Consider the following 12,296-nt stretch of genomic DNA (forward strand, 5'->3'; position numbering starts at 1 on the left):
TCAAATTGTCTTCCTAATTAGAGTTATTTAGTTTGAAAAGTTAATAGCAACGATAAAATGCTTTGTATGAGTTAAAAATAAATAGAGGAAACCAGCAATTCTTATTACGCCAACATGAACATAACTCAACTAGATAAGACATTGATCTCAAATCAAAATTACACAATATAAATTCTGACCTTTTTTTATAGACAAATTGAGGAAGAAAGCCCTTTCATTATTAATTATTAATAGTAAGAGTAAGATTTCCAAAAGGCATGAAAACAAACCCCTAATTGAATGATTTAAGATAAAAGAGGTGTTAACAAAAACCCTCGATTTGTTTTTGGAACCTAGTAGAACATCCTTGGCGTCTTGACTCATCATGTTTAAGGTTGTCAGCCTATGATGGACGAAGACACGCAACTAAAAATTAACATCTCCGAATTAACATAATTAAATTTCTAAAATAGAACTTTTTTTAATATCTACGAGTGGTCAAACCAACTTAAGTCTTAAGGGCACTTCAACTAGTCTCGCAAGGCAACTACTCGACCCGGGTGGAAAAATTTCAACTAAAAGTTTCAGTATAAAGACAAATCATACAAAATATGAGACAGCTCTAATGCAGATCAACCACACAACATAAATGCTCATGTTCACTGCAACACAGTGAATCACATTCAATGATTCATAAATTACATATCAAGTCAGTAGTAGTTATGAAGGCAGTTCTATTATTTACATTATAAAACTGCTAGTTGGGAGAGATAATTTAGCTGTGTTATTTACAAAGTTGACCATTAAATGAAACTCCATTAAAACACTGTAACCACATATTTCTCCATCTCAACTCTTCTCTACACTTACACCCATATACACCATTAATAAAGCTTCCAGGAGAAATAAAAGAATAAACTGCAAACCAGAGTGATGATAAAGTTACCATTGTTATGAACCAACACTTCATCAGCAGGACAGAGTATTAACTAAAGAGATGAGAGTTTACCAAGGTTTGTAGAATTATTTACCTCTAATCAAAACTCATCATCTGTGTCTTCAAAAAGATTCACCACCTTGGGGCCACTTTCTTGGTTATTTACAGACTTGTGTGGAGACTCCATTCTTAAGCTCTCTGTACAATTATTTACATTATTGAGCTGAGTTTCTGAGTTTGGGCTCTCGTCATTTACAATGCCCTTAGATTCTGTCACCATCTTGCAACCATGCCTACCAGTTCCTGCCTGTTCGTTACCGATAATAGAGTCGTGGGGACCCGCATTGTTCCCCAATGATTGCCTCCCATTTTCAACGAGGACAGACAACTTCTGGTGCAGCAACGGCTCACTGTTGTTGTCTAAATACCTGAGTTTGAGAGGAATTATTTGATGAAAAACAACAAAAATAATCGTGTCGTGTGTAAATAATAGCAAGCATAATTAGCAACAATGTTCCTCTTCCACAAAGTCTGAACGAGTCGGTTATTGAAAAGTAAAAGATTATGGACATGGACATAGTAGAATTTTATACAAGTATAACCCCCTATAGATTCTTTATCATGAATGCCCTTTTCAGCAGGATCTTTCTGCTTCCTAAGAGTCAAAATCCAAATTACGAAGCATAAGAAATTATATAATTTAGCTCACCTTGTCTGTGAGATTTTGGGTAACTGAAGATAGTCAAAAACAGGAACCAGGTCTTTCGACCTAGCCTCAATCATACGGGTTGGGATCCTTTCGATCTCAATTTCACCAAGACTGCCAATTTCGTCACCTTTGACACCATCTCTTGCCATTGCTTGAAAATATATCTGACCATCGATAACAAATAAAGCAGACATGTAAATCTCAAACAAAACAGGCCTACTTCTTAAAGACACAAGTCAAACAGCTGATACCTCAGGTTTTGTCCACAGCGGAGAACGGGCAGCTTGCATCTGCAGTTCCGCTTCTGAAATATAGAAGTGGTGTAGTTCCTCCCTGCAAGCCTTTGCCTTCAATACAGTGTCACTTGCTCCAAGATAAATAGGATTTCCATTAATTTCTCCACAATAATTTTTATTGCATTCTAAACCTCCATTGTCACCGTATATGTCAATGCTATTATCTTGAGCCTTCCGGTTTTGTTTCTGGGATATATTCCATTTCTGGATAGCTTCAACTACAAGTCTACCATCCGACTCGGGAACAGACTCAAGAGCGGTGCTAGATCTTGGCAAAACTTCGGTTGAGTCTAAACCAACTCGCAATGCATATTGTATCATACTACCAGTTGGAGAAAACACTAATATGTGGTACCTAGCCTCAGAAGATCCATTGTCGATATGCAAAGCGTTTACCCTGCAGTCGTGGAAAGCTGAAGCAATAGCTCCTGAAACAGTACCCATTCTACCAGTTGCAGCAGCTGCAGCACTACTTACAGTGCCTCGCCAGCCATTACTTCCATGATGAATTCTACTAACAGCAAAAAGTGTGACCGGAACTCCAGTAGCACATGGGTCCTGTTTACTAGGCATGTGTAAACCAGAATCAACCCGCCGAAGGGTTTGTCTGGCAGGAACTCCCGACCCACCATTTCTGATAATAAAATTAGCATCTGCAGATGGGAAATTCACTTGTCCTCCAGCAGGGTTTATGGCAAAGAGATGGCTTGTCCCTCTAGAGGAACTAATCATGATCCAGTTGCTATCATAGCTGAAACTGATGTCTTGTATGACCTGACAAATACATCCAGAAATACAATTATAAAAGTAATCCATGCTGTGATGGTCCAACAAGGAAATAGAGATGCATTGCTCTTACTGCATTAGTGAAACCACGTTGGAGACGGTATAGATGGATAGAAGATGCACCAGTACCAGAAGCAGATGAATTTAAACTTGAACTTGGCATGATTTTGAAAACATTTATGTTATGACCGTGAACAGAAGCCGTCACCAAGATGGTGCCGCTTGGATCAAAGCATAAAGCAGAAATCGGGCTCTTATGTGCCTTGAACTGGGTGATTATAACTTTGCTAATGATATCTTTGACAATAACCTGATAACAAAATGTAAAAGTGAGAACGTGGTAAAGCATCCGCAAAAAGAGAAGTTTTTTTTTTTAATTTTTAGCTGAATCAGTTCAACTGCATAATTAAAACCTAATCAAAGAAAAATAAAGAATCATCTATCATCAAACAATTAAATTAAAGCAAAAAGAGAGAGATCATTGTACTAAAAAAACACATCAAAATATGAAGGCAGAAAATAGACGAGGTAGGAAGAAACAAACTAAAAATTAATACAAACCATTCCAATGCTATCCGCATCTGTCACTTGGCCATTAAGAGCCCCAATGCCCTTCAAACCCTGAGCACCTGATTGAAGAGAATTGTTGCTTTCGGGTAAGAGGTCCGAGTAATACCTCGATAGCTTCTTGATACCCTTGTCTCCAAGGGTGACAATGCCTGCCGCAATTTGCTTACTTGATTCCTTTGCATAGTGAGCAACTAAACTCCCATTTGAAGAAGAATGAGAAAAACTAGCAGAATGTTTTAAATGTTGTGGACTCACTCGCCCGGTATTTGAAACCATGATCGGACTTCCACTATAAGCCAGCCATCTGGGTCCCACTGCAAGGGGTCCATAACCTATCCCACCTCCAGATCCAGGAAAACCCGAAACGACAGGATTAGTAAGAATGATATGTTCCTTCTCCAAAGTTGTAGCATTGATGCAGTGTATCTGCCATACAAAGGACTCAAAATTATTATGCAGACTACAATTATTTAATGCTTTAAAATAACAAATAATAAGACTGCATCCTATTTATATAAGCAAACATACCTGATTTGCCAGAGAAATGGCAACAACCAGGGGACTGCATCTCACAGAATATACAACTGATCTAAATTTGAGCTCGTGAAAATAAGTTTGAGATTTCAAGGAATAAAACCTAACAAAAGTAGGCATAAAACTTCCATCCACTAGTTCCTGGCACTTTGGGATGGCTGCATTGCCAGAAGTGGCTAACCGATCCTGAATGTCACAAGCAGCAGCAATGGAACCATAAGCAGAAAGCACCAGCAATGGCCTGCTTTCAGCAAACTTATCTCCTGATCTCATTGATGGTATTGGTCTTGGCAGCACTTGCATATTTGAAACAGAACCATCATAACGAGAAACCAGGTCTTGGACACTATTTGCTTCCTCAACATCCCAGACCTGGAAACCAGAACGGAAACTCAACAGAAGAACCCGTCGAATGACATTGTCGTCCCACTCTAACTTGTCAAATCCAGCCCAATTCACCTTTACCATATAACAACAGAATTATGAATTAATCATCTCACATTTATTACGAGAAAAACACAAGTAAAATGAAAGGGTGTTAACATTATACAGATAAAGATTAACAAGGAAAAACCAAAATGAAAATTAAAGGATTTCGGAAATATCTAGTGATACTGAAAATTCATCGATTTACAACTCCATTGTAGTCAATACAAAAACAAAACCCATAGATCATTCATCAAATGAGGATGGGAAAACTGAATAATTTCACAAGCGCTACTTCCCTTGCCAGTAAAAGAAGGGTAAAACCAATCAAACTTTTTCCCCTTGCTCAATGATCAACTATGAGAAAAAATTGGACATCGTGAAATGAAGAATTCCCCAATTCTGGGCCATCATGAACATGGAGAGTTGCATTCCAATAAATTCTCAAAATCAAATACAGTACAACAATGTTACGATACAACGCTCACAATAAAGATATATTCCACAAAACAAAGCAATTATGGAGGTGAGCAGCAAGTGTTGGAAAAAGTCCAGCATCCCAAGTACGATGGTAGCATGCCTTTCCAAATGTATGCCGCATTCATGCAAGATAACAAACTCTTTTATATCATTCTTCAAATAAATGGCAACCAAAACCTTGTATTCAAATAAATGGCAACCAAAACCTTGTACCCTTCTAAACATGCATTAGCATATTAGGCAATTCCACCAAATAAAGCCCTCTCAATAACAAAAATAGACTAAAACACAAAATCCAAATGGGTTCAGCAGGTATCATCATTGTTCCAAAAAACATAATAAACAGAGCCAGAAACACATCAAAATCCCAAGTATTTGAAGTTCATTCAAGTTCAGCACATACCTGAAAGCCATTCGCTTCTTCATCCTTATCAACCAAAGACGATGCCACTGATGCAGCAGACCGCGCCACAGTAGAAGCACCAGCAGATACAATCTTCATGTAACTAGAAAAGGCACGAAATGAACTTGATATGAACTCGTGAGCCCGCCCAGAGCGGGCTACGGTTCCCTGTTGTTTCAAAGCTCCATCATTCCTCATCCCCAGAATCAAAGTAAGCAAAATACCCAATGCCCAAAACACAAGAATCACCAATTCTCCAAATTCTACTCTAATCATAACCCCAGGCTGTTTCTTCTGCAAGCCCCAGAAATTACCAAAAGGCAAGAAACAGCCCCTCTAAATTTCATTCAGTTTCCAACTGTCTCCATCTGCTTCTTCAATCATCGGCAATCATCGGCAATCATCCGACGCCTCCAAATCAATACAGACGGTTTCAAATTCGATCGTGAGTCATTTTGCACCACCCCAAGTTTTACGCAAAAAACCAAAAGCAACGAAAACGGTGCACACCAATATACAATCTCTTCAATACCCCACAAAAGGGAATCCAAAAAACCAAAATTCGAAGCACCCTTTTTCTTTCCTGAAACAAGCTTTTGAACTCTCTCTTTTTTAACTTTGCCGAAAGAATTAAAAATAAACAAATAAACCCAAAAAGGAAGCGGAAGCTAGAATTTAAAAAGAATCCCAAATATTAAAACAATGAAATCAATCAATCAATCCATCCAACACAGCACAGGCCACAGGGGATTGGGTAGAAGACGGATTTGAAAACGGAATACAGCCCAGAAATCACCGGGAGAGATCCGAATGGAGAAAATAAAGGGAAGAACGCGGATTTGGGTATTTGGATAACGAAGAAGAAGAAGTAATCTTTGTTTCGGCAAATAAAAGCGACTCTCTCTCTCCAAAACTACATATATATATATTAATTACAAAATCAGGACTTGGGTTGGGTTTCTTTTCTTCTGCTGTGCTTCGGGAATTATGAATTGAATTTCTCGATAACCAATTGCAATTCCCACGTCTCTTCCTCTTCTCAAGGCTGTCAAAATCTCTCTCTCTAAAATTCTAAATTTTAGGGAGAGAAACAGCAGACTCCCACAGATTCTAATCAATGGAAATTGGAAGGCACTGTGAACTAATATTTACACTATTTATTTATTTATTTTCTGTTCGAACTAACTAATTTAAATCAACTCTGTAATCTTTTGAAAATTAGTTTTTTTAAAACAGTTTTATCGTCATATTCATATTATATTCATATTATTGTAAACCGATAGGATTCGAATCTATGATCTAGAAATATTAAGAAAATCTATAGCTAAATAAAATCGAATTGAATTATTTAATTTGATTGAATACTTATGTTCGTTTTGATTACCATGTAACTATTTTTATTTTTATTATTCGATAAAACTCATTATTTATTAGTTTAAATATTATTTTTAGAATTAATTACGTTGATATAAGTTTTAAATTTTAGTTTTATTGAAAATCTAGTGAATTTTTTCATTTTATCTTTCCATATCATTATCTACGACGAAAATTTTGAAACAATGTGATTGACAATGTATCTCATCTCTGTCAATTTTTTTTAATTTAAATAATTTTTAAATGTTTTATCAAATAATTTAATAGATAAAATATAATTTATAATTTATATTATATGAATTTTTAAATAATTAACTTATAAAGTTTTAGGTTTTTTTTTTGGATAAAACCAATTTTTTATAAAGGAAATTAAATATTAACGCAACTAGATGTACAAGTAAAATATTATGTCTATTTTAGTCAAGCTAAGTCACAGCAATTTAATATCAATTTATCAAATTTAATATTAAATTTTTTTATTTTAAAATTGAAATTTACAAAATATTAATGGTGTGACTAACTTTTTAAAAACTACCATTGAACTCAATTATTTTAGAAGCTACAACGATGTCAAATTAAGTATCAATTAAAATTGATTTTCAAGAATAGTAAATTTAGTTGGAGATTTGCATATACAAATTCAACATCACATTTTAGTTTGGTAGAAGAATCAAATCGAAATCCAATCATATCTTAACATAATTTGACTGGTTATGTATTAATTTTTTGAAGGGAGATTCAAATGTTTTTTTTTTCTGTTTTCCTTTATAATGTAAATTTGCTTTAAGAAAAATCAATAGGTCAAATATGTAAGACAATAATCTACAAAACGTATCCAAAATCATTTCTTTTGGCACAAGTCAACATTTTTCTTTCCCATAACTAAAGAAAATGTCAATCTCTCCTTAATTTAATAAGATTTTAAAATATGTTTTAAAAAATAGTTTTTAAAAAGAAATCCTACCAAATTATTTTGAGGCAATTTAATTTCAGTCATTTGAATGATTCTAATATAATTACTAGTCAAATCTAGTTCAGTAATTAACATATATCTCCGATTAAAATGTTGTTGTTTTTATTAACTTAATAAAATATTTCAAACGTAATAATAATAATAAAGTAAAAAATATTTACACACTTATTGTTTTTACAAACTTACAGGTTCACGAAGTGAGATGGAAATGAAGTTGCTCACATTTTGGTGCGAAGAGCATCATTGAATCAACAACATGCGATTTGCTTAGAGGAATGGCTGGCGGAGGCTTCGGAAGCGCTAGCTAGTTTTTGAACTTCTGTAATTAATTTTGTTTCAGTCCTTAGCTTTGTCATATACCTCCAACCCATTTAGTTTTAAGGCTTTAAATTATTGTCCATATACACACATAAATGGACAAAATATGCATCTATATTAAAGGAAAAAAATAATAATAAAGTAATTCATAATATCTTGTTTCAAATATATATAGATATTTGAATGTACTCATTAATTTAGCAAAGGACATAAAGGTCATAGTTCATATATAGTTGGTATTTTTCTTTATCCTAAATTTGGTTTAATATATAATTACTAATTATTCAGTGGAACAATATAATTTTGTATTATATATAGAAAAAAAAGTTTTGTGTATAGTTAACAAATTTGGTTAATTTATGGGCAATTGGACATATTGGATGAGCCAATTTTTTTGACTGAATATCTTGGTATGACTTTTTATAGCTATTTGTTCCAATTAATATTAAAGTCAGTTACAAAATATAGTATATATTAATCTCTTCCTTAAGACTATTGTAAATTACTTAGAATAGACGTGTATATAAAATTTTAAAATTTAACTAAAATAAATTTTATATAAAGTTTTATGGACAAATGTATATGGAAAGTTGCTTAATCTCAAACTTTGTTAAAGATATTGGTTTGGTTAAACAATTATATAACCAATAATTTGTTTAATATTTTTTAATTCATATATTGATGTATTATAATCATACTCATCACTAATTGTTACGTTATTTGGTCCTTGAAGTTCAAAAAGTCATTTGATTTTCAATTTTTGTGTTGGTGAATTCATGTTCTATAATTTTTTAAAATTCAATGACATATTAGAAACAATATTAAAATTTTAGAGATCTATTAAACACTTTAAAATACAATAAACTATTTAAAAAATAATAATAATAAATAATAATACAATGAACTAGTTATTAGACACAATCTTGAAAGTTAAGGAATTAAGCCTGTAATTTAACCTAACTTTTATCGATGGATCGTAGTCTTAATAATTACTTGCTACCATGTATTTTACTTCAAGCTATATTTACAAATTTAGCCAATAAACTTTGATATTTTTGTTCATTTAATCACTAAACTCTAAAATTAGAGATTAAACAAAATTGGATAAAATAAAGTAGTGCATTTAATCACTAAGTTCATTAGTTCATGTGCCACGTTAATATTTAAATAATCATATCAATAATAAAAATTTATTAAAATCAAAATTAAAAGTTAAAAAACGAAATTTAGAATTTTTGAAGTTGAAAGACTAAATAGACACAAACATAAAAAGTTCGGTTTTGCTAGATTGGTCACACATTCATAATGGGCCGAGCGAAGCCCAATAAGGAAGAGAAATTGGGCCATTAAATAAGAGCCCAATTAGTTGCGAAAAGATAAAGAGGAAAAGTGGAGTTGAAAGTCACAACTCACAGTTGCGTGACTTTATCATCTTCACATGTGATCTCAATATCAATTTCCCTTTCTTTTTCCTTTCCTTTTTCCCATCATCCAAACAAACGCTCAAGAATATTTGTTGAGACATTAAAAACTTTCTATTTTCTCTCTCTACATAACATGTTATGTTTGTTATTTTCTAGATGAAAATGTTTATTATATTATATGGTTTCTCTTTACTTTCACCATTTGCCTTCATCAATTAAGCCTCCATTTTAAGAATGTTTATACAACTTTTGTTTTCATCGTGAATTCATCATCCTGATATTTGATGCTCGATGAAAATTTCTTTATCAACTAACAATTATTACACTGATTTATTTTTTAATCTTTTTAGTTCAACACAATAGAGTAAAGAGTCGAACATTTAACATTTTGATGTAGATATACATCTCAACTAGTTGGCGAGTCCACAGTTACATTGGACGTTATGTATTTGCTCCAACATAAATCATATAGATAGTGATATGCTCACTTACATCACCAATTCAATTTTATTTTATAAAATAGCTAATTCAAAATTGAAAAAAGAAATCAACCAAGTGGTTTGAATCTTTCGCTTAAAACAAGAAAGAATACATTAACATCAAAACCATTTAAGATGAGCTTAGATCCTATTTTATCTATTTTACTTTTAAATATTCCATTTTAATCCCATATATATCCTTTATAAACAAAACAACTATTTGTCCTTACTATTAACTTCAAATAAAATACTATATAAAAAGCTGACATAATCCACTTGTTTGTATCTGAGTGGACAATATCTGACAACATGGACTAAAATGACTTTTATATTTAGAGACTAAAGTTGAACGTTTAAAAGTTCAGAAACTAAAAGAGACACTTAAAAGTTGAGGGTCAGGATGAAACGAAAAGCAGGCTTCAGAATGAAATGGAAACCAGGTATGAAATTGATAAGATGATGTAATCGCTATTCTTTTTCCTTTCAACTCCAAAAAGCAAATATTGAAGAGACCAGTTGAAACCTTCAAAAAGAGGATCCACAATGAGTTGGGATTTGACAGCAATCTATCACTATCAGTTGTGAAGGATAAAGATTAGAGGTAGACAGTACTTGTTTTGTTCCCACTCCAAAAAAGGCCTGTAAATATTCTCTGTTCTCAGTAAGTGATTGTTATGCCAATCAAACTTCAAAATATGAGTACAAATTCCTAGAGTTTTCTTCTAAACTCTCTCTCACCCTTTTTTTTTTTTCCTCTTTGGCCAAACAATTCCTAACTTTGGATTTTCTCCAAACCTCAACTTGCACAAACTACAAGTTGCATTGGGGGAATAATTTAAAATCTAATCCAGAAAACAAATCAACTGGTTTGATGACAAATCATGCACTTGTTGAAAGCAAGGTTCCAATCTAAGAACATCTTTTTACTGTGGCATAAGTTGTGACCAGCCAACTGATTTGTTTATAAAGATATGGCTTTCTCTGCTTGTTTTGTTTCAAACAAAAAGGGGTTGGAAAAACTGGTTGGTTCTTTATAGGACTCAAAGGGTGAAAGAAGGGACTAATTCCCACTTTTCCTGTCTAATTCAGCAACATGTAAGTGTTATAATAGAAAATTTCCACTTCATAAGCAGGTTAGTTCATTTCCTTCTGCTAGAAATCACCAGATAATACTAAACTAACAGATAATCAACTAGTTAATAATTGAATGCAAAATGAGCTTTGGTAAAGTATCTCTCTGTACATGTTCTAGATGGCTAAAATGAGCTCTGAACTAACTTGAAAGGAAAAGCGCAAAGGCTAAAATCTATTCACCAAAACCGATCAAATCTTTGAAACAAACTAATAGTGAGATCTTTAGATAGCTTCCAACTAAACTCTAGATGTCACATGATCAATCACAGCAAAGAGTGTATCATAATTTGAAGTCCTAGGTGGTTTATATGATGATACCTTGTATTATCTTTCAGTGGCAGCATCAATAACACGGATTATAACATCGATTCCACCAGCAACAACAAATGGAGAGCCATCAACATTGATCTACAAAGTAAATGGGGGATTCAATGTAACTACTAGAGAATATAAACCAATTTGGGGTTCAACTACAACACAATCACTCACATCTTCATTCCGGACATTAGTAAACAGTAACCTGCAAAAGTATTAGAATCCATCAACCATATCACTGGATGGAGATTATTTCCTAGCAATCAGCAACATGAGAAAGGATAACAGAAAATTAGAAATTAGGAAAAGTAACAAGCACCGTTTCTCGTCTAGTACACATGCATCGGAATTCTTTTCCTTCTTCAAGAGTAGAATTGGGAGTGAAGGCAATTGAAAATTTCGAAGAAATCAAAAGATAAACAGAATCAAACAAAATTCGTAATCGTACGACGCAGCATTCAATCAAACATATCCCTAGAATAAAACCCACTGACTGAAACACCAAGAAGATAACTCATTGAAGCTCAAATGGTTCAAAGATAGAACACGGGCCACTGTCGAAATTTCTATTCAGTGGCGCATTCCGTTTTCCTACGGATTTTGGAGATATAAACAACATATGGAACACTCGCCCGATTTCCGCCTACAGTGGCAAAGAGTCAAAGACGTTGATGAATGAAAATTGACCCAAATTTAAAAATGTTTTTTTCTGATAAGAAAAAAAGTGTTTTACGATGAATGGACAATTATAATTTAAAGTTTAAACCCTTGTTTAAATGAAACCAATTGGAGAAATGGACTCAAATGGCTTGAAATAATTTTCAATTTGATGATCCATCTTTTCAAAAAACAATTTTTTTTAACTCAAATTAGCTTTTTCTGACACGTTAGCTTGATGAATTTACGGTATTACCTTCATTTTGAGTAAGTTAAAAAATTTTCGCCTAAATTTTATAGAAAAAAGCACATCTAATGCCCCATAAAAAAACCGAGTAACCAATTAACTTCGTTAAAGTATATTAAATTTCAGAATTTATCTCACCAACTTCTTCCTACAAAAGTAATTTGTGCTCACCAATTTTAACTTTCCATTAATATTTCAGTGAACAAAAATCCTGAACGTGAATGTTCTATTTTATGAAGCACACCAAAATTCAAA

General features: G+C 33.1%; 1 protein-coding gene and 1 long non-coding RNA gene across 3 annotated transcripts; both read right to left on the reverse strand.

The window, feature by feature from the left end:
• Positions 1 to 637: 637 nt before the first annotated feature.
• On the reverse strand, positions 638 to 6,218 carry G18F (autophagy 18 F-like protein). Its single transcript, XM_022283823.2, has 7 exons — positions 5,121 to 6,218; positions 3,806 to 4,270; positions 3,269 to 3,703; positions 2,781 to 3,017; positions 1,877 to 2,695; positions 1,626 to 1,789; positions 638 to 1,344 (listed from the first exon to the last, which is right to left on the reverse strand). Exons 1-7 carry the CDS (start codon positions 5,394 to 5,396, stop codon positions 1,017 to 1,019), a joined length of 2,724 nt encoding a protein of 907 aa, XP_022139515.1. The 5' UTR covers positions 5,397 to 6,218; the 3' UTR covers positions 638 to 1,016.
• Positions 6,219 to 9,888: 3,670 nt separating this feature from the next.
• Positions 9,889 to 11,832, reverse strand: LOC111010349 (uncharacterized). Of its 2 annotated transcripts, XR_002601345.2 has the most exons (4): positions 11,457 to 11,829; positions 11,312 to 11,342; positions 11,141 to 11,230; positions 9,889 to 10,327 (listed from the first exon to the last, which is right to left on the reverse strand). It is a non-coding gene; the product is annotated as an uncharacterized LOC111010349 (long non-coding RNA). The 2 variants fall into 2 exon arrangements; XR_015788711.1 differs by having other exon boundaries at positions 11,312 to 11,832.
• Positions 11,833 to 12,296: the final 464 nt, after the last annotated feature.

Source organism: Momordica charantia, assembly GCF_013281855.1.
Source record: "Momordica charantia cultivar OHB3-1 chromosome 11 unlocalized genomic scaffold, Mcharantia_2.0 BLBB01000011.1, whole genome shotgun sequence".
NCBI classification, from domain to species: Eukaryota; Viridiplantae; Streptophyta; class Magnoliopsida; order Cucurbitales; family Cucurbitaceae; genus Momordica; species Momordica charantia.

Bases quoted from the DNA above. Each gene is read 5' to 3' on its own strand.
- G18F (XM_022283823.2), bottom strand. From the start codon at position 5,396: ATGATTAGAGTAGAATTTGGAGAATTGGTGATTCTTGTGTTTTGGGCA. The intron at 4,271-5,120 runs GTATGTGCTGAA...TATATGGTAAAG, and splicing joins AAGAAGCGAATGGCTTTCAG to GTGAATTGGGCTGGATTTGA. The intron at 3,704-3,805 runs GTATGTTTGCTT...TTTGTATGGCAG, and splicing joins CCATTTCTCTGGCAAATCAG to ATACACTGCATCAATGCTAC.